Genomic DNA, 26,654 nt, shown 5'->3' with positions numbered 1-26,654 from the left:
CGAAGAGGAGCCTCTGATATCCTCCTATAGCTGTATGTGTGAGAATCTTGTGGAGATGATGAATAACAATAATAGCTTGTGTGTATTTAGCAGCAGGCCTTGTGGTAAGCACTTTTCATTTCACTTCCCATGAGGTAGGCTGTAGTATATTCCCATTTTAGTTGAACTTTGGGGGAAGGAGGTGCTCATGACTTTTAATGAGAGCTCCCACCCGCGGGGGTTTCTGTGTTAGAAGGTGTAGGTTGGATCCGAGAACTTGCATTATTAGTAAGTTCACAGTGATGCTGACCCAATTTGGGTATGAACGAATTAGAGGAACATTTCATGTTTTTAAACGAAGACTGCACGAGAGAGGGATATTCATTGTTCAATTTAAATCTCAGTCCCCAAAACTCAAGAGAGGTGAAGCAGTTCTCCCAGGATGAAAGAATGCTCCACCTGTTGGAGACGGCGGAGGACGCGGCGTTGTCACAGGTGACCACGGAAATCTGGACGCGTCGCCTTTAAGAGGGGTTCTGGCCCTCCGCGACCAAATTCCTCCCCGATCTTTCTCCCTCCACCAGACTCCGCACCGCTGTCGTGGAGAGCCGGAAAGTTGGTATGAGGACACAAACTCCTTTACCCAGAAGTCTGTGCCCGGCGCATCCGCGCTGCGCCAATGACAGTCCGGAAGATGGGCGTTTCCTGCCGCCCTTGCCGGCAGAGGCGGGACTTCCGGCGTCGCGGCCGTGACGTGTTTTGCTTGCGCCAAGGCTGTCGGGAGTGGCTGAGGAGGTTGGCTGGGAGGCCTTGCTGGGGTCCGCCTTCCATGCGGCTCTTCGGAAGCGAACAGGGAAGGACAGTAGAAAGGATAGGATCTCCCTCCGCGTCGTTGTTAGGATCCATGGTCCCCGTCGTGTTACGGGCCGCCTTGCGCGGAGGTGCTGGCCGGGGCTGTGCTCTTTCCGAGGCCTTCGCACCCGCCCTCCGTCCTCGTCCGCTTCCAGAGGCGGCACCCTGAGCCTGAGCGCTTTTTTACAAGGGGGAGCCTGAGGCTCTGAGTGCGACAGTCGTCCCGAGGCCACTCCGCCCAGTGTGGGGTGGGGGTTCGGCTGCTTCCGCAGAGCCCGCTCCAGTCGCCAGTTTCTCGACCCGGTTCTGCTCAGAGGATCCCATGGCGGCCGCGGGGCTTATGGACCGAGCTCAGGTGAGTGGAGGGTCCCTCAAGCCCTCACCGCTTCAGGTGTAGGGGATGGTGTGTTCTAGAGCTTTCAGCACTTCGCCTTCATCGCTCCCTTTTCTTGAGTATAAAGGCGGTGAAGGGCGGTCCTTGACGGTGGATATGTGGCGAGGTTCCCTTTCCCAGTGTTGATGGGGTGAGGCGTGAAATGGCTTCCAAGGCCCAGGAGCCAACTGGTACGAACACTTGGAGGTGAGAATGAATTAGGAGTGTTCAGGAAACCGCAGGTTTATGTTATGTTTGTTGAGAATAGAGAGCAGGCAGTCAGGGATCAGGCCTAGAATGGCAGCCTGAGGAGCTGGGCCTCTTTTCTGGTGGTGGCGGGAGCCATGGAAGATGTGTAACAGAGAAGGGAAGTGATCTGACATAGGTGTTAACAGGCTTCCTCTTGTAGCAGAGTGGAAAGATTGGAGAAGCCTGAGGGTGGGCAGGGAGACCAGGATGGAGTCTACTGCAACAGTCCAGGTGAGTGTTGATGGTGGGTGGACCAGAGTGGTGGCAGTGGAGGTTAGAGAGGTGTATGGATTTTGTATATGTTTTTAAACTAGGGTCGTTGGAGATTTTCTGATGAGACATAGTGAGATTCTGGGACTCTTCACCTGCCCTGTCCCCTGCACTTGAGTCTGGGAGCTTTATCGGAGGGGTCCTTTCTAGCTCAGCATCCTAAATTTAGATCGAGAGTTATATGAAGAGGTTCCTGCTTCTTGCAGCCAATAGGATGAGGACTGGAAGAGTGTATTAGACCCAGGAACGGCATGTGTAAATGCTTGGAGGTAAGGTTGAGTTGGGAGTCCTTAGGCACCTGGGTGGCAGTGGTGCTTGTCATAAAGACATATGAGTACTTCCTGGATACTGTATGCAGAGTGACTTCAGGAGTGGAGGTTGCCTTGGAGGTGCATATGGTGTGGATCAGAAGGTTGTCAGTGTTAATGGGTTGTGGTCCCGATATGACGAAGGTGGTTCAGAGTGATGTACATGTTGGGAGCAGTGTGGACTGATGGCCTCAAAGTTGTGTCTGGGAGGCATGTTCTGGAGGATGCCAGCCGGAGAGTGTTTGGTGCCCCTCATGCAAGGCCCATAGCTTCCATAATATATTAATATATCTGCTCAGATGCTTGGTTCTGTTCTGGGCTGCACACAGCGATCAGAGAGACAGGAGAGAGCAGGCAATAGTGGTGTTAAGGTCTAGTATCGCCTCTGAATTGGGCAGCTGGGGAGGATAGGGACACGGGGGTGGGTAGGTTAATGGGTAGAGTGGGGACTCCTGTTGTCTGTGAGCTCAACTGTCCCCTTCGTGGCAGGGCTGTGTGACCTTTGAGGATGTACTTGTGTACTTCTCCCGGGAGGAGTGGGAGCTCCTTGAGGAAGTTCAGAGACTCCTGTACCGTGATGTGATGCTGGAGAACTTTGCACTTGTGGCCTCGCTGGGTAAGTCCCTGTTTCAGTTATCTATTGGTACATGGTAAATTACTCCAAAAGTTAGTGACTTAAAACAATTAAAATGCGTTATGTAACTTTCAGTGTACCAGGAACCTCGCTTGTCACAGCTTACCTGGGTGCTTTTGGCTCAGGGTCTCTCATGAGGTTTCAGTCAAGCTGTCAGCCAAACCTGTGTTCTCATCTGAAGGCCATTCTCGGGAAGAATCCACTTACAAACTCACTCATGTTTTGTGTTTCCAAGATGTAATTTCTTGCGGCTTGTTGAACTGTGAGCGTTAGTTCCTCACTGGCTTTGGTCAGAGGCCTCCCTCGATTCCTTGTCATGGTGGCCTTTCTGTAGTGCACCTCATAACATGGAAAGTGCCTTCTCTGAGCAAGTGTGCAAGAGAGAACGTCCAGGATGATGGCTGGTCTTTTTCTAACCTGACCTGTAGAAAATGATCCCATCATTTTTGCCCTGTTCTGTTCCTTAAAAATGGGTCAATCAGTCCAGCCTATGGTCAAGGGAAGCGGCCTACACAGGGGCAGGAATACTGGGAGGTAGGCATTCTTGGGGGCCATCGGAGAGGCTGCCTTCCACAGGCCCTCATGCCCACTCCAGTGTCCTTGGGGTTTGCTTTCTCCCCACTTCCCTTGGGGCAGCTCTTTCAGTCCAGCCAGATCAGTGACTCTTCTCCTTCCCTTCTTTGTTTCCCAGAGTAGGTGCTGTGGGTGCCAAGGCTGGGCCGTGTGTGGTGTCCCCTCCCTTGCTGAGCAGTCCCGACACCTATGCCAAAAGCCTTTCAGGATCGGGTTAGGAGTTCAGGGCTCTTTCACTCTGCTTCACAGATTCTGTCTGGCTTGGGCCCTTCCATGTCCATAATGCCTCTGTGTCCATGTTCTGCCCCCATCTTCTGGCTGAGATTTCCTGGTGCATGACTATGCCAGAAATTGTAGGTACTGACATGGTCACTGCTTGTGGAAGACACAGGGATGTTCCGCTGAATCCTCCTTCGGGTTTTTTTGTCTTTTTTTTTTTTTTAACATTTTCTATTTTTTGTGGGATGGGTCTGTCTAGGTCACTCATCTGCTCTATGTTTTGTTTTGTTTTTTCTTGCAGTATAGTTGATTCATAATGTTGTGTTAGTTTCCCCTATGTTTTGTTTTGTTTTTTTTACAACCTCCAACTTCCGGATCCCATGTAGTTGCCCAGGTGGAGAGGGGCAGGAAGCCCCGGGTGCCTGACAGGGAGCCCTGACTCCAGCCACAGTGAGAGAGGCCATAGAGGGCCTCGCCCTGCTGCATGGGAGCTGAAAGAGAGCCATCTTAGGGCTGAGTTCACATCATACTGAACCTGCTTTGTGTTCACCAGTGTTTTCTTGCCAAGGCACATAGCAGTACCTCACTTCTCCCTTTCCTTCCCCATTCTTGGCACTTGATGTTTCTCTTCTGTCTTCCATCCCTTTGTTGTTTCCCCACCTCTCTGGCCTCTGTGTCTCTCACTCATTCTCCTCTTCTCCGTCCACATTGCTCTGCAACATTGGCTACTATAATGTGTTATGAGTTGTGCACATATCCGTATGTAGTCCTTAAGAACCAGCTACTTACTTGCAATCAGATTTTCCTGGGCTTGGACGCAGCCTTCTGCACAGAGCTCACCTGACACCAGCAGCTGAGGCCCTGCTGAAACCCTTTTGTAGAGGAGTGAGTTGGAGACCTTGCCTCTACTTCTGGTACTGTCCACCATCACTGTGTCTTAACCCAGCATTAGAGTTCCTCCATACTGTGACGTTTAGAGGCCCAGGACTGACAATGGATGCTTCCTCACCCTGATCCTGGCTCCCTCATCTTGCCAAAAGCCAGTGGACTCATTCATTGGTGTGTCACACATACATATGTGATGGAGTTGCTGCTTCCCACCAAAATCAACATGTCCTTCACTAGCATTTCTTTGCTTTCAGGTTGTTGGTGTGAATCAGACAATGAGGAGGCCCCTTCTGAGCAGAGCATTCTTGTAGGAGTATCAGAGGTCAGGACTCCTGAGTCATGTCCATTTATCCAGAAAGCCCACCCATGTGAGATATGTGACCCACTCTTGAAAGACATTTTGCACCTGGCTGAACACCAGAGATCATGCACTGCACAGAAACAGTACACATGTGATCCCTCTGGGCGAGGATTCCTGTTCAGTGAAAACTTTTATCAGCCTCAGAAGCAATATAGTGGGAAGAATCCCATCAGAAGGGATGATGATGGGGCCTTACTTGTGAAGAGCTGTGCTGTCCACATGTTAGGGAGACCTTTTACTTGCAGGGAGGAAGGGATGGACTTGCCAGATAGCTCTGGCCTCTTCCAGCACCAAAGTACTCACAATGGAATGAGTCCATGCAGAAGGGCTGAGTTCATGGAGCCCTTTCCACAAAGCTCCAGACTCGGGCGACACCAGGGAGACCGTGATGAACTGATGCTTCTTAATTGCAGTGACAATGGGAAAGCCTTCCTGAACACCTTCACTCTCCATGACAACCAGATAACTCAGGCTGAAGTGCGAGCTTTTAGGTGCCTACCATGTGGACATCTGTCTAAGGAGAAATCGGCTCTTACTCATCACAATAAAATTCATAGTGGAGAAATTTCACATGTGTGTAAGGAGTGTAGAAAGGCCTTCATTCACCTGTCTCACCTAAAAACCCACCAGAAATTTCACACTGGAAAACGACAGTATACATGCAGTGAATGTGGAAAAGCTTACAGCAGAAGCTCCCACCTTGTTCAGCACCAAAGAATTCACACTGGAGAAAGGCCTTATGAGTGCGGCGAATGTGGAAAAGCTTTTAGCCGCAAAAACACGCTTGTTCAGCACCAGAGAGTTCACACTGGAGAAAGGTCTTATGACTGCAGTGAATGTGGAAAAGCCTACAGCAGAAGCTCCCACCTTGTGCAGCACCAGAGAGTTCACACTGGAGAAAGGCCTTATGAGTGCAGTGAATGTGGGAAATTCTTTAGCCAAAGCTCTCACCTTATTGAGCACTGGAGAATTCACACTGGGGCAAGGCCTTACAAGTGCATAGAATGTGGAAAATTCTTTAGCCATAACTCCAGCCTCATTAAACATAGGAGAGTCCACACAGGAGCAAGGTCTTATGTGTGTGGCAAATGTGGGAAGGCTTTTGGCTGCAAAGACACACTTGTTCAGCACCAGATAATTCACACTGGAGCAAGGCCTTATGAGTGCAGCAAGTGTGGAAAGGCCTTCAGCCGTAAAGACACGCTAGTACAGCACCAGAAAATCCACACCGGAGAAAGGCCTTATGAGTGTAGCGAATGTGGAAAATTCTTTAGCCATAGCTACAACCTCATTGTGCATCAGAGAATTCACACTGGAGCGAAGCCTTTTGAGTGCAGTGAATGTGGGAAATGCTTTAGCCACAACTCCAGCCTCATTCTACACCAGAGGGTTCACAGTGGGGCAAGGCCTTATGTGTGTAGTGAATGTGGGAAAGCCTACATAAGTAGCTCCCATCTTGTTCAGCACAAGAAAGTCCACACTGGAGCAAGGCCTTATGAGTGCAGTGAATGTGGGAAATTCTTTAGCCGCAACTCTAGCCTCATCCTTCACCAGAGGGTTCACACTGGAGTGAAGCCTTACATGTGCAGTGAATGTGGGAAAGCCTATAGCAGAAACTCCCATCTTGTTCGGCACCAGAAAGTTCACACTGGTGAAGGGCCTCATGAATGCAACATCTTTGGTGGCCCTTTAGCTGCATCTGTTACACTTGTTTAGCAGCCAGAAAGTTCACACTAGAGAAAGGCCTTATGAATGCAGAAAATGTGCTGTATTCTTGTTCAAGGTATTAGGACTCACACCAGAGAAGAGCTCTGTGAGTGCCCTTTGTGAGGGAGCCAGCAGGTCAACCTTGTACAATCGTACATCCACCCTGGGGAGATTCCCAACAAGTACCACATAGGTGAGAAGCTCTCATGAGGTGCATTGCACTTCCTCAACTGTCCAGGGCTCTTGACAGTTATATCACTGCCAGTGCCTGTGGTGGAAGCCATCTCATTGGTGTTAAGTTTCCACAGTGTCTGTCAGTTACTCCAATATGCTCAGGAAAGGTGGAGCCCTGTGCTGTCTCTCCTGATCCCTCTAGGGGATCATGAATGTTCTGAGTGTATTGAAGATCCTCATTTCCTTCCCCATGACGGGGTTCTGAGTGACCATGATCTATCTCTGGCCAAAAGGATCTGAACTGGAATCTGCTGGTGATTACCAGACAAGATTTCCTTGACAATGTTGACTGTAACATGATAGCTGTGACTTATTTATCCTGCTTTCAAGTCACCCAACTTTGGAACTCCCTGCCCCATGCTACTCTGGTTTGTGCAGTGATAAAGGCCTGCTGTGGCAGCTTTTACTCTTGGGAGGTCAGTTCATTGTGTCTAATGGATTGAAAAAAAATTGGGTTTCGCCAGCCTGAAGGGAGGAACACCTATTGTTGGCACCAACTTTATGTGCCTCAGAAGGAACAGTAGGATGGCAGAGAATACCTCTCAGTCTAGTTTGGCCTAGTTTGCATTGTTGCCCAAGGCTTGCTAGAAAAGACTGAAGAGCTTTGTGCACCTAATCCTGTGGCTTAGAAGTCAGGATTTCCTGTGAGCCCAGAGTTCATTCTGAGGAGGGCACAGTTGGTGTGGAAATCTCCAGTGCTTGTGGAAGCAACATGAATTGGGTCCTTTTTTCCTAGGGAATGTCCCATATTCCCCATCGCTTTTGAGGGATTTCTGTCTCCTGGACCTGTACAGGAGCCAGTCCTTGATGTCCAGAATCCCATAGGCAAGTATCATTGACTGGAAGTCTTTAGCCTTTTAGGGCAATATGGGAATCATAGTTGGTATAGAAACGCTGAGATACTGGAGTGAGGATGACTGTGGCTAGTGAGAGGATGTGTGCCTATTCTAACGGAGGCATCTGTAAATGTCCATGTGATTTTGGCTGTATGGCATGAATGGTACAGAAATTCTAAGGACCTTCAGATATCTGAGTCTCCTGTGGCCAACGGACTGTCACAGTAGATAATCTAAAGGTTTGCAGATTTCTGTACCTCCCTCGGCTGTTGATGTTATGGCCATCACAGGCACAGGTAGGAACCCCAGCACTGACAAAAGGGAGATCCAGGGATCGGGCTTGTCTGACCCAGCCAACATTCCTAATGACAGTAGTGGATGTGGACTTCATTGCTCTCTAGTTTTTGCTGATATTGAGGAAGGGCTTATCCTCCTAAATTGTGGGGAGAGGGATATGGTTGAACCAGAACAGTTGCCAGATGTGACTTTCCAAGAGGAATGGTAAATACGGATTTTTATGGGGAACATTGAGTTCTTAACATCTTTATTGAGGTATTGTGACATGAAATAAAATGAATATATGTAAAGTGTAAAACGTGTTATGTTTCACCATGTGTGTATATACTGATAAGACCATACAACCAAGATAATGGAGATATCCCACACAACCTAAATATTCCTTGTGTCCCTTTATAATCCTTTCCTTCCAGTCCTTTCTAACCCCCTTTCTCACAATTCACAAGTAATAGCAAGCACTTTCTAGTATTTCATATAAACAGAATCCTATGGTATATACTTTCTGGGAAGTGGGACTCTGGCATTTTTCACTAACTATAACTATTTTGAGATTAATCCATCTTGTTGCATGTATCAGTTGTTCATTTGTATTGTTGAGAATTATTCCATTGTATAGATATACCACATTTGTTTTTTATCTATTCACCTGTTAGTGGATGTTTGGGTTGTTTCCAATTTTTGGCTGTTACAAATAAAGCTCCAATGAAGATTTGTGTATAAGGTATTACTGAATAACATTCCATTGTATGGCTATACCACAGTTTGTTTATCCATTCACTGACTGAGGGACATCTTGATTGCTTCCAAGTTTTGGCACTTATCAATAAACCTGCATTATGCATTGTGTGTAGGTTTTGTGTGGGTATAAGTTTTCAATTTGTTTGGGTTCAAGCCAAGGAGCATGATTTACTGGGTCATATAGTAAGAGTATGTTTAGTTTTGTAAGAAACTCTCTTCCAAAGTGGCTGTCATTCTGCACTCCCACCAGCAGTGGGTGAGTGTTCCTGTTGCTCCATATCCTCATCAGCATTTGATGTCAGTGTTTTGGACTTTTGCCATTCACACAGGTGTGTGGTAATAGTATATTGTTGTTGCTTTCACTTGCAGTTCCCTAATAATATATGATGAATATCTTCATATTCTTCTTTTTTTAATAAGCTTTTGATGGCTAGCTTTTTTTGGCTGCATCAGGTCTTAGTTGCAGCACGTGGGATCCTTTGTGGTGGCATGCACGTTCTTCGTTGTGGTGCATAGGCTTCTCTCTAGTTGTGGCGTGTGGGTTTTCTCTGTCTAGTTGTGTCATGCGGGCTCCAGGGTGCATGGGCTCTGTAGTTTGCAGCACGCGGGCTCTCTCATTGAGGTGCGTGAGCTCAGCTGTGGCGTGCAGGCTTAGTTGCCCCGTGGCATGTGGGATCTTAGTTCCCCGACCAGGGATCGAACCCATGTCCCCTGCATTGGAAGGCAGATTCTTTATCACTGGACCACCAGGGAAGTCCCTCTTCATATTCTTTTAACAGTGTCTTGCAGAGCAGAAATTTTAAATTTTAGTCAAGTCCAGATTACTATGTTTTTCTTTCATGGATTGTGTTTTTGGTGCTGCATCTAAAAAGTGATTGCTAAACCGAAGGTAACTTACATTGTCTCCTATGTTATCTTCGAGGTGTTTTATAGTTTTGAGAAAATATTTGTAAAAGGTATAAGATGTGTGTCTGGATCACTTTTTTTTTGGCTGTGCTGCACAGTTTGCGGGATCTTAGTTCCCCTACCAGGTATCAAACCCATGCCCCCTGCACTGGAAATGGAGCCCTAACCACTGGACCACCAGGGAATTCCCTAGGTCACTTTTTTATTGTTTCTTTCTTTATTTTATAAACAGGATACATAATTTATTACCTATTTTACTATCTCTTAGCATTTTTTTTAATTAATTAATTTTATTTTGGCTCACTGGGTCTTCACTGTGGCGTACAGGCTTCTCTAGTTGCAGTGCGCAGGCGCACTTGCGGTATGTGGGATCTTTATGTGTATAAAGATCTTTATCTTTATGTTCCCCTACTGGAGCCCCTGCATTGGGAGCATGGAGTCTTTTTTCTTCTTTTTTAAATAAATGTATTTATTTATTTATATTTTTGTCTTCATTAGGTCTTCAGTGCTGCGTGCAGGCTTTCTCTAGTTGTGACTAGCAGGGGCTACTCTTCATTGCAGTGTGGAGGCTTCTCATTGTGGTGGTTTCTCTTGTTGTGGAGCATAGGCTGTAGGTGCACTGGCTTCAGTAGCTGTGGCACACAGGCTCAGTAGTTATGGCTCACGGGCTCTAGAGTGCAGGATCAGTAGTTATGGCACACGGGCTTAGTTGCACCGTGGCATGTGGGATCTTCTTGGACCGGGGCTCGACCCCATGTCCCCTGCATTGGCAGGTGGCGTCTTAACCACTGCGCCACCGGGGAAGTCCCTGGATCACTTTTTAAAGCCTATTTGTTGAAAAGACTTCTTTCTCCATTCCTTTTCCTTTGTTCCCTTTTCAAAAACCACTTGAATGTATTTGTGTTCGTCTATTTCTACACTCTCCATTCCAGTTTTTTCCATTTATTGAGATAATAATCGTGTGGCTGTGTGTGGGGGTCTTATTGTCTTTTATTTTATTATATGGTTTATTCCATTAATTGATATTCAGATGTTAAGCCAACATTGCATTTCCTGGGACAAATCCCCCAGATCACGTTGTATACTCCTTTGTGTATGTTGCCGAGACAGTTTTCTGATATTTTGTTAATGTATTTTATATCTATATAGATGAGTGATAATGGCTTTGTAGATTTGGGGATTTTTAAAAAATATTTAATTATTTATTTGGTTGCACCAGGTCTTAGTTGCGACAGGCAGGCTCCTTAGTTGCAGCTCACGGGCTCCTTAGTTGTGGCATGTGAACTCTTAGTTGTGGCATGAATGTGAGATCTAGTTCCCTGACCAGGAATCGAACCTGGGCTCCCTGCATTGGGGGTGCGGAGTCTTAACCACTGCACCACCAGGGGAGTTCCTACATCAATTTTTATATGTAGCATTTTTATCTTCATCTAGTTCAAAATATTTATGTTTTTTAAATTTCCCTTGTAATTTCTCCTTTTACCCATAGGATAATTAGCAGCGTGTAGTTTAGTAAGTCTTTTTCTATTAAATTTACAGGGATGGTATCACAGAGCAGGAGGAATGCTTGTGATTTTTCAGTCAATGGTCCAAGTGTTACTGTTGAAATGGGGAAAATCTGTGAGTTATTTGAAGTAACTTGGTTTTTCTTCATAAGATGGGAGACGCTTTTTTCCAGTTTCTCTTCTATTGACAGTATTTACAAGTGTCCTTTTCAATAGGTGGTTGGTTGGGGTGTGGACCCCATAGTCCCTGCTGATCTGCAAGGACACATGTTTTCTTCAGATCCTGTCTTGTAAATATGAGCTGCCAGGCTTTGTAGTTCAAAAGGGGCTAATTATTCTTTTTTAAAATTATTATTTATTTACTTTATTTATTTTTGGCTGCATCAGGTCTTCAGTTGTGGCACGTGTGGGATCTTCATTGAGGTGCACAGGCTCAGTAGTTTTGGCACGTGGGATCTTAGTTCCCTGACCAGGGATCGAACCCGCATCCCCTGCATTGTACAGCGGATTATTTACCACTGGAACACCAGGGATGTCCCGGGGCTAATTATTCCAAGTTCTATTTTTGAATTAGGTCTCCACCTTCACATTTAACACCATTGGTAAAATGACATGAAACAGCTGCTCTTAACATCAGCACCTCTGTGACTCCCAACTGTTGAAATTAGGAATTCTTTCTAGTCTGTCTGAAAATCTCCTATAGTTTAAAAATATTTTTGTTTTAATGATTAAATTACTATACAGTCGATTTTTCCTGGTCATGGACCACCAGACAAGAGACTCATAAATCATAGGCATCCTTATTCCTGAAACTATGATTAAGAAATGTCACCAGATGATTAAACCCAGCTTCTTTGTTCCTCCCCTCTAAAACCCCACAACTCAAAGACCCAATTGCAGTGGGTGTCAGACTTGTCTCCCACTCCCTTGATTGGTGCCCTGCAACAAACCCTTACTTTGCTGCAAACACTCAATGTCAGTTTGGCTTTTGCTCAGTTACAGTAGGGGGTCTGAGCAAAAGCGAAAGAGTAGGGGGAGAGGTGCTAAGGAGAGAGATCAGAAGGATAAGGGGGTGGGAGCACTGGATGTGGGAGGCTACTGCAGGACAAAGAGAGGGTGGATTTACAGGGGAATGAGTCTACTTTTTTCCTGCTGAAGTTTGTCGACTTGCTCATTAGTTTTGGCCAAAAAATCTTTTAGTGATGTAACTTTTTAAACTTTTTTTTTTCACGTGTATTTATTTTTGGCTGTGTTGGGCCTTCGTTTCTGTGAAAGGGCTTTCTCCAGTTGTGGCAAGTGGGGGCCACTCTTCATCGCAGTGTGCAGGCCTCTCACTATCACGGCCTCTCATTGCGGAGCACAAGCTCCAGACGCGCAGGGTCAGTAGTTGTGGCTCACGGGCCCAGTTGCTCTGCGGCATGTGGGATCTTCCCGGACCAGGGCTCGAAACCGTGTCCCCTGCATTGGCAGGCAGATTCTCAACCACTGCACCACCAGAGAAGCCCTAGTGATGTAACTTTTATTTCAGAACTTAATTTGGAGTCCTCTGCATACTAAGAAAAAATACTATCCATTGGGCCTGAGAACTCTTTCCTTTATTTTCAAAGGTGTCTTTCAAATTAACCCTTTTGTTCAAATCAAGTGTCCCCCAGAGTGGCCATTGAAGGCCCAAATCATCCTTAGGATAGTTATGCTATTCAGAAACACAGGCACACAGGACTTCCCTGTGTGATCCAGACAGCGCAGGAAAAAAAACCCAAAAAACAAAAAATATAACTCAAAGGACATCAAAAACGGTATGAAAAGGAATGGCATGATCCACCAAGTATCTCAAACAACAGGGAACTAACAATAAAATCCAGGTGTCAAACTGAGAACGAAAAGCCACGAAACTCAACACAGAGCAGAGTTTAGACCTACTGCTGACTTACCATGTCTTCACGGACTCAAGTTGACCTTGAGCAGCAAGGCACAAGGGACATATGTGGGTACTGCAGCTGGTGGAAGGCTGGGGTCTGCGGTGACAGGCAGTGCAGACGGTATCTCAGTGGGACTTCCACAATAAACATAATATGTTGTAACATAGCTTCTACAGTGGATATATCCAGTTTATCTTGTTCCTTTTCTCCACTGAACGTTGATTAGTGAGACACAGGCTCAACAGTAGTGTGAGCTGGAGGACTGATGATACTCAGTGTGGAAGCTCCTTACAACTTCTCCTATTACTATTTTACCTTCTTAATCTGAATTTGTCTTAAAAATTATTTTTTCACGTGCTTTGACACTAGTTGAGGAAATCATACATCTCTCATGCTTAACAGTTAGTAACCTGTCCATCATTTTCAATTTTGAATGAACAACTGCGTATCATACAAAGACCTTGGAGAGGACTTTTACCACATTTAGTGAATATTCACTCTTCAGGAAATTCATCACAAAATTTACATTTGCATTTTCCATTTTTGTATTCAGTATATGTAAAATATAGATAACAGCAAGTTCAGCAAGAATAGAAAATATTGCCTTTTCAATCTCACGTGTGTATCAGTTTGTCACAAGTCCAAACTCATAACTATCATAAGTTTTAACAGGTTGAACCGTTGAAAGGTTTGCAAACTTGTGAACTAACAGTGAATTGAACTTGGTATCTGACTCAACAACAAAAAAAGGAAATTCCTGTTTGCCTGCCTGTAAGGGAGAGTTCTAATTGTCAGGCAGTCACCTCAAAAAAAGCCAGAGCAGGTCTCATATGAGTTTTTGGGAAGTCTGGTATTCAGGAATCGGCAGACTTTCAGAAACAGGCATATTTAAGGATTGAAACCTATCCATAAAGGAGAGCGAATTATCACATGTCATTTCCTGCCAAGATAGCTTGTGACCTTCTAACCTTCGAAGCCTGGGTATGAAGGGGGCATCCCACTCGAGAGACAAAGGTTTGGGATTCCATGATCCCATCTCCTTGATGGGAACTGATTTATCAAGTAACCTGAAATTGCAGCAACACTGAATGCACAGGGAGTTGAAATCATCTCTGAAAAATACTTGAAATGAATATTACAGAAAGTTATTAACAGTGATTATGTAGTTACTCAATTAAATTAGGAAAAATAGTTCTAGAGGGTTTCCCTGGTGGTGCAGTGGTTAAGAATCCGCCTGCCAATGCAGGGGACACGGGTTCAAGCCCTGGTCCGGGAAGATCCCACATGCAGCAAAGCAACTAAGCCCGTGCACCACAACTACTGAGCCTGTGCTCTAGAGCCCGTGAGCCACAACTACTGAGCCCGTGTGCCACAACTACTGAAGCCTGTGCACCTAGAGCTGGTGCTCTGCAACAAGAGAAGCCACGACAATGAGAAGCCCGCGCAGTGCAATGAAGAGTAGCCCCCACTCAATGCAACTAGAGAAAGCCCGTGCACAGCAATGAGACCCAACACAGCCATAAATAAATAAATAAATAAATAAATAAATAAATAAAAAACTGAATACATATCAAAATGTGGAGTAAGAAATATGTGTTGGTCACTGGATGGGACACCATCACTGGCTCTATGACTGAAGCCCACGCCTATAGCCCGTGCTCCACAACAAGAAGCCACCACAATGAGAAGCCCGTGCACCACAATGAAGAGTAGCTCGCTGCAACTAGAGAAAGCCCACGAGTAGCAACAAAGACCCAAGCAGCCAAAAAAAAAAATAGTTCTAGAGAAACATATCTGTTACAGGTGAAAGAAAGTTAAAGAAAGTTAAGCTCAGTAGCTACAGTTTATTACAGTGAAAGGATACAGATTAAAAGCGGTAAAGGAAGATGGCGCTATAGGACAGAGTCCAAGTGGGACCACATTGCCAGGTTCCAGTTGCCCCCTCGCTTAAGTCTCACAGCATCAATTTGTGACAGCACACATGGAGTACTGCTAACCAGGGAACCTCACACAAGCCTTGGTGTTGTCCAGGGTTCTTTTGGAGTATCTGTCACACACAGGGACACCTGTGTGGCTGACCTTACTCCCTAGCTTCTCCAAATGTCAAACTGATACAGAGACCTAAGGCCCCCCCACCATAAATCACAGTATTAGCATAAACTGCCTAGCACAACCCAAGGGCCAGGTAAATAAAGACACTTTTATTAGTGAATGTATCGAGAGCTTGGAGATTGTCTCGCAGGAGCTGGGCAAGTAAGTGCCACACATTTCTTTGAAATGAATAGACTGGACAGCTCAGGCCTGTGATGTCATCCTTTACACAGGTCAAGTGAAAATACTCAAAACTTGTCCCTTCGGAATTCTTTTACATTTTATCCTAATCTATGTTCTCAGTGTTATTTATGGGTATCTGTATAATGGAAACAGACTGTAATGGTGTGCTACTTCACATCTTCCCAAGTCCACACTGGGTGACCTTGAAACCATGCCCCATAGGGTTAACAGAAGCTGGTGAGTAACAGAAATCCTTGAGTTTGTCTTACAGAACCACAGATAATGGAACAGCTTGTCAAAACCCCTCTGCTTGTAAACTGCCTTCACTGATTAAGCTTGTTTTAGCTTTTTTCTCTCTTTAGTTGCATATGCTCCAAGCTTCATATGGCCTAAGTAATATCACAAGACTCCCTAACGACCCCTGTAAATAACACCTCTGATGTATGGATCACTATAGTAAAGGGAGCCCCAGTTGTTTTTGTTTTTGTTTTTGCTTTTGGCTGTCTTGGGTCTTTGTTGCTGCATGCGGGCTTTCTCTACTTGTGGCGAGCAGGGACTACTCATCGTTGTGGTGCACCGGCTTCTCATTGCAGTGGCTTCTCATTGCAGAGCATGGGCTCTAGGCGCGTTGGCTTAATTGCTCCACGTCGTGTGGGATCCTCCCGGACCAGGGCTTGAACCCGTGTTCCCTGCATTGGTAGGCAGATTCTTTTTTTTTTTTTTTTTTTGCGGTACGTGGGCCTCTCACTGTTGTGGCCTCTCCCGTTGCGGAGCACAGGCTCCAGACGCGCAGGCTCAGCAGCCATGGCTCACGGGCCCAGCCTCTCCGCGGCATGTGGGATCTTCCCAGACCGGGGCACGAACCCGTGTCCCCTGCATTGGCAGGCGGACTCTCAACCACTGTGCCACAAGGGAAGCCCGGCAAGCAGATTCTTAACCACTGTGCCACCAGGGAAGTCCACCCAGTTGTTATTTTAGGAACTTAAGAGTCAGCTCTTACACACTTTGAGCTAGTTAAGACTGATTGTAACTACCAACCCGTAAAATTTGGCCTGCACAAGTGTTCAGTGAATGCCCTTTGGACATCAGATGGCCAAAAACTCCACCCTCAGATCATGCAAAGTGACTATTTCTGAACATGCATCCCATGAAGAAACATGTAATGCAGATACATCCGCACACACCAATCACCTCACATTTTCTCACACCCTATCACCTTTCCCCACACCTAAGACCACCGTGTGTCTTTATCCCATAAATAACTCAAGGACCCCAACTCCAGGGAGGTGGATCTCAGGCTTGCTCTCCTGTCTCCTCCATTGGCTGCCCTGTGAATGAATTTTTTCTCTCCCACAAACCTTGGTGTCTCAGTGTTTGGCTTGTGCACCTCTGGAAATGCTACCTGGTTTGGTAACAACCTCATGTTCACAACTTGAAATTGCCACAGTTGGAGTATGTGTACCAGGGAAATTGGCAAACACTACAACCAAGGGTCGATTCATTGTTTTATTACTTGTCTAGACTTAAGAAAGTAACGGGGCTTCCCTGGTGGTGCAGTGGTTGAGAATCTGCATGCCAATGCAGGGGACACGGGTTCAAGCTCTGGTCCGGGAAGATGTCACATTCCACAGAACAACTAAGCCCATGTGCCACAACTACTGAGCCTGTGCTCTAGAGGCCATGAGCTACAACTACTGAAGCCTGCATGCCTAGAACCTGTGCTCCACAGCGAGAGAAGCCACCGCAATGAGAAGCCTGCACACCGCAACGAAGAGCAGCCCCCGCTCGCCGCAGCTCCCACCAACGAAGATTCTACCCAGCCAAAAATCAATTAAAAAAAAAAAGTAATGGAGAATAAGTTAATGGGGACTGTACGCTGGGAATAGCACAAACATTCCACCCAGCAAAGTAACTTCAGAAAACTCAAGTTCTAACACATTTCTTTTATTGTCTTCTTAGTTATTATAAAAAGGGAAATATCAGCCAACATTCACTACTAGTTGGAAAATAACTACTGTGAACATCTAAGATACACAGCTGGCAAATGAACACATTAAAAATGTTCAACATGATGAACCATTAGGGAAATGTCATCAGACCACAGTAAGATAACTCTACACACTTTTAAAACAGGTTAATATTTAATACATTTAATATAACAACCAAGTACAGGTGAAGGATATAGGGGAACTTGAATCCTCCCATACAATTGATGGGAATGCAAAAGGGTCCAGTCATTCACTTTAGAAGGTGAAACCATATATTCATATAAAGGATTTTATGTACATTCATAATAAGATTATCTGTGATAGCCAAACCAGAAACAAACCACAAAACCCCATCATTTAACAGATGAATGGATAAACAATCAAAGGGTGGTATATCCAAACAGTGTATTTTTCAGGAATTAAAACAATAAACTATTATGGAATTCCCTAGTGGTCAAGTGGTTAGGACTCCGTGCTTTCACCACTCAGGGCCTGGGTTCAGTCCCTGGTCAGGGAACTAAGATCCCACAAGCCTTGTGGCATGGCAAAAAGAAAAAAAAACAGAACTATTCACATCAGCAACTTGGATGATTCTCAAGATAATCATGCACCATGAAAGAAAAAGGCAAATACAAAAGTAAACACATTAAGATTCCAATGATATTAAAACTCTAGAAAACATTAACTAATTGAATGTGAAAGAAAGTCAACAGTAGTTGCCTGGGAGCCCATGGAGAGATGTCAAGGTAGATATGGAACTGATGGATGTTTGTTATTATAATGATGGTTGTGATTTTACACATACTAAAACTTACCAAGCTGTACATTTTAAGTATATTCAGTTGAGTGCCTACCAACGATATAGCTTGATTAAGTTTTAATAAAAATTGGCTTCACATAAAAATCTGAATCTCCTTTTTGGAAAAGTAGAACTCTGGAAACCAACACATCAACTCCATCAACTCTTCTTGTCTCATGGGAGGGACTGTCACAGTAGCAATAAAGACACCTGTCTTTATAGCAATGAAAGGTGTTTCTACTTGAGTTATCCAGGACCTCTTCCCGAGTCATAAAAATAACATGCCAGGATTACACGATTTTCCCCTTCCTCATTTTTTCTTTTCACTGCAGCAACGGCCTTGAGATAAACAATTTGGAGATGCTGTGGGATCCTAAAACCTTTACAGTATTCAGTCTGACACTGACTTGGACCTCAGGAGAAGAGAAACAGCCCTGTACCTCCTAAGGATTTCTGCAAAAACTTTATCCTTTATGGCCATAATCCCGGTACATTTGTGAATGCAACTTTATTTTTTATTTTCCTAAAGATCCCAAATTACAGCAATTTGTTTTTTTATCAGAGTACAGTTGCTTTACTGGATGCAGCTTTAGAAAAGGCCCATCCTTACTTGTTTGCTTGTCTCTCACTTCCTACTAATTCCCTGAGTGTTTCTGTACCAAATATGGTTCCCACCTAATGTCTGTAATCTAACGCTCAGCAACACCAGCCTACGACGTTCTGGACATTATGGCTCATGGCTCTTTTCCAGCTGGACTTAGAGAACTTCTTCTCTTGAACAGTACAGGGGGTATGATGTGACATCCTCTGTGAAAAAGAGAACAACTCATGCTGCTCCAAAAAACACTGGTGGGGCTTCCCTGGTGGCGCAGTGGTTGAGAGTCTGCCTGCTAATGCAGGGGACACGGGTTTGTGCCCCAGTCCGGGAAGATCCCACATGCTGCAGAGCGGCTGGGCCCGTGAGCCATGGCCGCTGAGCCTGTGCGTCCGGAGCCTGTGCTCCACAATGGGAGAGGCCACAACAGTGAGAGGCCCACGTACGACACAAAAAGAAACAAACAAACAAACAAAAAAACACTGGTGGTTCTCACAACTCACCTCATCTAAGGGTGATGTAAGGACCCACCAAAAATTCTGATATCCAGCTCACAACATTATTCCCACAAAGCCCTGCAGGAGGCCTTGGACAGCAATGCAAATTAGACACAAACTGCAATGAAAACTATTCTCTGCCATGATACTATCCCCACTGAGGTATACAAAATTCCCAAACAGGTGACATAGAGCTAGAAAAATCCATCCAGAGTATGACATGAAATAATGCCACTGAAAAAGGTAACCCTCTGTAAGCCACCAGCAGAACCCAGACTGGGTCACCTTGGTCAAAGCTGGTTAAGTCCATGGCCTAGTCAGTTAGACACAAGAGAATGGTAACACCCAAGTGCTCAGGCTACTCATGCTTCCCTCCACAGGATGCGAGAAAACAGAGGTCTACCTACCCTGATTACACTGAGGTGACTGCCACTTGGTAGAGGTAAGATGATTTTTACCACAGAAACTCACACTGACGTTAGTCTGGCAAGGGCCCTGCACAGGTTAGAAAGTAGTGTGTAGCTCCTTAAAAGCTTCCTCTGAACCTGGTACTCAGAGGCAATCTACACACTAGGGCTGTTCAGATGTATGGCATTCAACTTCCAGTTGATGACTCTCTCACAGAGCCTATTCAGTATGATGTATTAACTAAGGAGACAGCTCATTCACTGTTCTCCTTATCTCATTTGAAGGCCTTTCTCCAGTATGAACTTTCTGGTGACGTATGAGGTTAGACCTTCGGCTGAAAGCTTTCCTACATTTGCTGCACTCAAAGGCTCTGTCTGGGCTGTGAAGTTTCTGGTGCTCAGTCAGAGCAGACCTTTGACTGAAGACTTTTCCACATTTGCTACACTCAGGAGGCCTCTCTGTAGTGTGAACTTTTCGGTGTTGAGTAAGTTGGGTGTTTTGGCTAAAGAATTCTCCACATTCAGTGCACTCATATGGTCTTTCTCCAGTGTGAATTCTCTGGTGTTGAGTGAGGCCAAAGCTTTGGCTAAAAAGTTTCCCACATTCAATGCATTTATAAGGCCTTACTCCAGTGTGAACTCTCTGGTGCTTAATGAGAGTAGAGCTTTGGCTAAAAAGTTTCCCACATTCACTGCATTCATATGGCCGTTCACCAGTGTGGATTCTCTGATGTTTAATGAGGCTGGGACTTTGGTTAAAGAATTTCCCACATTCACTGCACTCATAAGGCCTTGTGCCTGTGTGAACTCGACGGTGTTTAATTAGGTTGGAGTTGGACGTAAAGAATTTTCCACATTCATTGCATTTATAAGGCCGTGATCCAGTGTGAATTCTCTGATGTTCACTGAGGCTGGAGCTTTGGCTAAAGAATTTGCCACATTCACTACACTCATAAGGCCTTTCTCCAGTGTGAATTCGCTGATGCCGAACAAGTGTGGGTTTGTTGCTAAAAGCTTTCCCACATTCCCTGCACTCATAAGGCCTTTCTCCAGTGTGGACTCTCTGGTGCTGAATAAGTATGTGTTTATAGCTGAAGGTTTTCCCACATTCACTGCATTCATAAGGCCTCTCTCCAGTGTGGACTCTCTGGTGCTGAGCAAGCCTGTACTTGCGGCAGAAGGCTTTACCACATTCACTGCACTTATAGTGCCTTTGTTCGTTGTGAAAGGCTTCCACACATTCGGCGTCCTTTTGTGGAGTGACCTGGTGCTGGAGAAGGCTAGAGCTACCAGGGAAATTCTTCCCAGCCTCCTGGCATGTGTAAGACTTCTTGGATGCATGGATTATGTGGCTGTTCATAAAGGCCTTACCCACATCTCTTCTAAAGAGTTTCTTTCCACTGTGCTGGTGAAATTTCACACTTGACCCACACAGTTTCTGGCCAGGGTTTGTTCCGAGGTCCTCAGCTAGATGCAAACCACCTTCTAAGTCTGGGCTACACCTCTCCCAGGGATAGGCCTCCTGGGTGGACAGGTTTGTCTTTGAAGTATTTATTTGTGGCACTTCTACAAAAACATTCTGCTCAGAAGGTGTCTCCTTGACCTCTGCTCCATGCCAACAACCTGAAAGCACAGACATATGTATGAACTTCATGTAGATTTTGGTAGAAGGAGGCAGCCCCATCACAAATATCAAATATGTGTCTGACATACCAAGGAAATAATCCATGGGACTGTTTTCAGGACAAGGGAGCTGGGGGCAGGTAAAGAAAGTGCAGCTGTGCAGGACTGTGCCTCTCCACGTAACAGAACAGGGAGGATTCACCAGGCAAAAGGCACAAGGATGGGGTGGAGCACACGGAGGAGCTGGGGTCCACAACTCACTCCTCCAGGAACGGTTTTCACCAGGGCCTTGGTTGCTGGTGACACATGTGTGCTGTATGGAAAGCTGTGTCCAGGCCCAGGAAAATCCAATTGTCACTGAGTAGCTGGTGTTCAAGGACTATTTTGAGGATAGGTGCAGGACTCATGACACGTTAAGTGTAGGCAATACTGAAAAGCACAGAGGAGTGAGGATGGAGAGGACCAATGCGGAATGGAAGACAGAGAAGTGAGGGATAATCCTGGGTTCGAAGTCAGAGTAGATATGACAGAAGTAGTAAAGTGTCAAGAATGGGTAGGAAAGATAGAAATGAGGTACACAGTCACTGTCCTTGGCACAAAAACAGTGCTAGGCACAGGACATGTTCCTGATATGACTTGACTCCAACCATAATATAACATCCTTCCCCTGATGCCAATCACCAGACCCAGGTTCACTTTGAGCCCCTCATGTTGTGCCTGGAGTCATGTCCACTCTGTCAAGTACCCAGGGTTCTCCTCTCAGCTTCACTTAGACAACATGCGACCTAGAAAATGCAAGTCCTAAGGGAAAGACAGGACAGGTGAGCGGTCAACACTGGCCCACAAGGGCAATCAATTCCAAAACAATCTAAGGAAAGAAAAACAGTATCACATATTGAATCTTTGAGGAGAATATCACAGCAACAGCCAGGTGGACCCCACAAAAAGTGACCATGTCGGGTCCGAGCAATTCCTGGTACTGTCAGGCCCCAGAAAATGACAGCCAGAAAAGGGCAGAACATGGAGTACAGAGGTGGCATGGGTCTACAGTCAACTTAGCAGGGAGTGGCTGAGACTAATGAAACCCACTGGACTAATTCCAAGTTATCTGACACAGAAAACCTTCACTGAAAAAACTTCAGAGCACTTGGCATTAGGTCTACTTGTGAAAGGAGGTCATATACACACTTAGCCTTAGCACCGACAGCACAGATGACAGGGAAGCAGTAATAGAGATGTGCACACTGTCTAGCTGTGAAAAAACAGACTTGCCTTTGGAAAAAAGGGGAAAGGCAGAGGCCTGCCCAGGATGCTGGGATAGGTGTGAGGGCCTTACCCAATGATGCAACAAGTGCAAAGGTCTCCAGCATGACATCATGGTACAGGAATCTCTGGGCCTCATCAAGAAGCCTCCATTCCTCCTGGGAAAAGTACACAGCCACGTCCTCAAAGGTCACAGAGCCCTGTGATGACAGGGACAGATGTCTCCATAAGCAGCCTCTCTCCCCAGGACCCCATAAGTACCCCTAACCCATACTCACTCTGGGTTCATCATCCTCCCCAGCTCCCTAACTCAGAGGGCACTGGTACTGAATAACTCTTCGTGCTTCCTTGAGCACTAGGTAGAACTCTCAGCAACAACAGGCAGGTGGACAGATAGATGCCATCTAAGCTGTGGACCTGGTATGCAGGGCCCCCTCCCTCTCTTGCGCGACAACAGCCTGAGAGTCCCCAGGATCACGTTACCTAGACACAAACAAACTTGGGCTCATTGTCCTCTCAAACTCCTTGTATGAGGGCCCTGGGGCAACGTGGTCACACACCTTCTCCACATGCGTATTACTCACTGGCTAACTCCTCATACATCTGATCCCCATCACCACCACCCGGCCCACAAAATTGGCATGTCTCCTGCCTCCTCACATATCCTCTGCACATGGCATCAGAAAGTGCCTGCCAATGCAACTGGATCCCACCGTACCCCATCTCTCCACTGGTGGTTCCCCAGCCCTATTCTGAAGGTTTCCCCACCAGGCCTTGTTCCTGACTTTAACCTCAGTCAAAACATGCAGATCTAAATACCCCTGGTCTGGTTCCACTTCTGTATTCCTCACTATGTCTCTTCACCAATTAGAACCTTTAAACACCCATTTAAAATCCACACCCACTTGACACACCTAAGGTAAACTCATCTGACACTGTGACAGAAACTCCCCAAGTTCCACCACAAAAGTCTGGTGAGTGCATAGGAGGAGAAATAATAGCAGCCTGACTTCACTATCACTTCACCTCCATTTCTGCTTTCCCTTTGCATCAATTTCACAGCCACTCTCCCATGAAAACCTGGGCCACCTGCTGGACTTTCACCACCCCCTTCTGTGTCACTGATGATCAGTCCTGTTCCTTGAATGTCTTTGTGACACCCACAGCCCCCCTTTCCTCCCTTGTCCCCTAATGCATCCTGAACCCTCCCCAGCACTCTAGATCTGCATGTTCAGCTGTCCACTTGTCTTCTTTACTTGGGAGTCACTGAAACAGCTGAAACTCAACATGGCCAAAACCCAAATCCTAATACTCTTGGTAAAAAGGACTCCTACCACTGACTTCTGCATCTCAGTTTGATGGTACTTCCACACTCCCAGATGCAAAGGGAAAAAACTCTGGAGTCATCTGTGATCCCTCTACCTTAGAAAATCTGGTCAGCCCCTACTTTAAAAGCAAATCCAGAAGCCAAGTGTTTCTCCTACCTCCACATCCACCCACCCTGTCCAGCCACAACCAATGCTTATCTGGATGACTGCAACAGCCTCCTTGATAATCTCCTTGTCTTCCTCTCCCCCAGTCTGTTCTGCATTCTGCACCCAGGGGTAGCCTTTTAAATCCTAAGTAAGATCATTTTTCTCCTCTGTTCCAAATATACCATGGCTGCTATCACTCTCAGAACAGACTTCTGAGAGTACCATTCTAGGTGCAACTTCTCAAAGTACCACTTTAGGCCTGACTCTGGCCCCCTTGCTCTCCATCCTCACCAGACATTAATAGAGACCTAGAAGTCCTAGAACACTCCCATCTCACTCTCATCCCCAAGCATTTGTACATACTAACCCCTGTACCTAAGACAACCTTTCACATCTCAGTCCACTGGCTGCCAAAAATGGGTATCTGTCCATATAACCTCTGGCCTGGACTTAGAAACCTGGGCTTACGGTTTCTCTAGGGTCTTGAGATACCAAGGCCAGGAAGGGTGGCAGCAAAAGAGTTCCAGGACACCTGACACTCACCAGTGCAGTGTCCATAAGTGGTTCTGCTGAGTGTGGAACCTGTGGGAAGAGCAGGGCCATGTAACTTTAATTCCCATCAGCAACATAGACGAAAAAGAAGATTAATGAGTGAACCGTTTAATACTGAAGTCGAAGATAAATGCTCAAGGGAAAAATAAAGCATGTAAAAGAGGGCAGAAAATGTTATAGAGTTGTGCCATAAAGTCACATGGATAACTTGAGAAAAGGCTTCCCAGAAGTGGGACAAAAAGGTGAAAATCCTCTCTGTCAGAGTCATGCCTGGTGTGTTTGAGCAGCACCCACGAGGGTGGTGTGACTGAAGCCCAGTGAGCCAGAAGAATAAGGGATCGTGTTGGCGAGGAAGTGGTGTTGGCAGGTCATATAGCACTATTAAAGCCCTGAGCAACAAATATCAAAATTTAGTCTCATTTTACGTACAGGTCTATTTCTTACACTTCCAGACACTTCCATTTGTTTCCCTTTTTCTATCTGTTTGTCCCTTGCCTATATCATATTTTTCTCTTCCCATAGCTTGTAGCTGGCCCTAACAGGTGGCCAGGAGTTCTTATACTTCCTTTTCAAATTTTACTCTGGTTATATTAAAAATTATTGTTTTATATAAAATCCCAGTTTACATAATCCATAGATTAAATTCTGATTTGAAATTACTATAACATTGTATAGTATAATTTAAGAATATGTACTTTTAATACTTATCCATATTCTTTGGTGTTAAATTTTCCATAAATATTCAGATTATCTGTAATTTCCTACATGCTTTTCTCTCTGGTGGAAGAGAACAGAACCACCATTTTTCTGACTATGCATTCAAAATGAATCTCTGATAAAGGGGTTGTTCCTAGAATCAGTAAAAGTGCTTGGCCTCCAGCAGTTGGGGATAACTGGACCTCATTTTGGACTCTTTAAACTTAAGAGAAAGGAAATAAGATATAGGACCTAGCCTCTATTCCATCCTCATAGACATGGAAATATCTTCTTGAGCTCTTAATATCCTGCTAGGGTTTCGAAGCATTATGACTTTTTATCCTTACAATGATTCTTTTCAGCCCTCTTAAAACAAGTATTTTAACAAAATATTTTAATCATTTTCTCTTACAAGATCACCAGAGGAAAATTATTTAACAGTAAAATAAATATTAGTGGAAGAGCACAATCTCTTAAAACACGAAAACCCTCTGTGTGTGTGCAGACTGTAAAAAAGTAAGTTTATGTAAGGCATAAGTGTGTGTCAAAATATAATTATGAAATAGTTTAAGTATAATTTTCATTCAAAGAACTAAGTTAAAATTAGTAACACAGCAAAACAAGATGAGTAAGTGGAAATGTTAATTTAAATACAATAAAAATTTTAACATATAAACTAGACAGATGTGTGCTTTATATACTCCAGAACACATTCCAAGTATGGCTACAGTACTAGTGCTTATAGATACAGAAAGCAAACCGAAAAAAAAAAAAAAACCAAACAAAAAACCATAGGCAAAAAAAGGCCTTCAACAGGAAAACGTACAGACATTTTACTCATGTATTCATATCCACAGAATACTACACAAAAAGGAAAATAGATACCCTGCATGAAAAACATGCGTAAGGTCACACCATATTGTGCAAATGAAGAAAAACACATCATAATACTTATACGATTCCATTAATTAAGTTTTAAAACAAGCGACCGGAACTAAACTACAGCCATCGAATATTTTCCACATAGTTGGCAAAACTATCAAGAAAAGCAAGGAAACGCTTACTTTAAACAACAGACAATACTTTAACTTTTGAGGGATGGGTATAATTGTTTTGAAGGACCCCACTGGCGGCTTCTGGGATCGCATTTTTTGACCTCAGCGCTTAACAGATACTAATTTTAGAGCTGCTTATTCAACTGTATGTATAAGTTCTGTGCAATTTTTCTCCACGCAGGTCATTATTTTAAAATTCGGAAAACCAAGGTTTGGGGGCACGAATAAATATAAACATAGAACACGCGTAAGAAAAAATTGGTAAGATCAGAAACAGTGCAGAATGAGAAGAGTTGGGGGAGGGCCCTGAGGGCGCAGCGTTTACCTGAATCGGACCCATCAGCGCTGCCGCCGCCAAGGGAGTCTGTGTGCGAAGGTGGGGCCCGGGCACTTCAGCCCCCGTCCCGGCCCCGCAACAGAGTCAGGCTGGATGGCGCCCACGCCGAGCCTTAGACCCGCCTCAGAGCTGCCTCAGAGCAGCTGGCACAGCAGCTTCCTAGTTCCTTGATCTCGGGCTAGACCAGCGTCCTCAACCTCACCACCAGTGAACAGATCCGTGTTTACAAAATGTCGCCGATCCAC

At 45.2% G+C, this 26,654-nt stretch overlaps 2 protein-coding genes across 3 annotated transcripts; one reads left to right on the top strand and one right to left on the bottom strand.

Annotated features, from left to right (window-relative positions):
* On the top strand, positions 1–17,676 carry LOC101286153 (zinc finger protein 304-like). 2 transcript variants are annotated; one of them, XM_049703257.1, is made up of 3 exons: positions 1–1,186; positions 2,521–2,647; positions 11,317–17,676. In XM_049703257.1, the coding sequence occupies exons 1-3, from the start codon at positions 1,154–1,156 to the stop codon at positions 11,349–11,351; spliced, it is 195 nt and encodes a 64-aa protein (XP_049559214.1). In that variant the 5' UTR covers positions 1–1,153; the 3' UTR covers positions 11,352–17,676. The 2 variants fall into 2 exon arrangements, with proteins under 2 accessions (XP_049559214.1, XP_004283304.2); XM_004283256.3 differs by lacking the exon at positions 11,317–17,676 and adding an exon at positions 4,600–6,560 and having other exon boundaries at positions 263–1,186.
* Positions 17,245–26,654, bottom strand: LOC101285899 (zinc finger protein 501). The gene is made up of 4 exons (XM_033411869.2): positions 26,398–26,654; positions 24,313–24,351; positions 22,368–22,494; positions 17,245–21,031 (listed from the first exon to the last, which is right to left on the bottom strand). The coding sequence occupies exons 1-4, from the start codon at positions 26,410–26,412 to the stop codon at positions 19,650–19,652; spliced, it is 1,563 nt and encodes a 520-aa protein (XP_033267760.2). The 5' UTR covers positions 26,413–26,654; the 3' UTR covers positions 17,245–19,649.

This window comes from Orcinus orca, chromosome 20, assembly GCF_937001465.1.
Source record: "Orcinus orca chromosome 20, mOrcOrc1.1, whole genome shotgun sequence".
Classification (NCBI taxonomy): Eukaryota; Metazoa; Chordata; class Mammalia; order Artiodactyla; family Delphinidae; genus Orcinus; species Orcinus orca.
This window is presented reverse-complemented; position numbering and strand designations above follow the sequence as displayed.

Coding starts and splice junctions, on each gene's coding strand:
- LOC101286153 (XM_004283256.3), top strand. CDS start 1,154: ATGGCGGCCGCGGGGCTTATGGACCGAGCTCAG. Junction 1,187..2,520: donor GGCTTATGGACCGAGCTCAG/GTGAGTGGAGGG, acceptor CCTTCGTGGCAG/GGCTGTGTGACCTTTGAGGA. Junction 2,648..4,599: donor TGCACTTGTGGCCTCGCTGG/GTAAGTCCCTGT, acceptor CTTTGCTTTCAG/GTTGTTGGTGTGAATCAGAC.
- LOC101285899 (XM_033411869.2), bottom strand. Junction 22,495..24,312: donor CACTTATGGACACTGCACTG/GTGAGTGTCAGG, acceptor CTGTCATCACAG/GGCTCTGTGACCTTTGAGGA. Junction 21,032..22,367: donor TGCACTTGTTGCATCATTGG/GTAAGGCCCTCA, acceptor CTGTGCTTTCAG/GTTGTTGGCATGGAGCAGAG.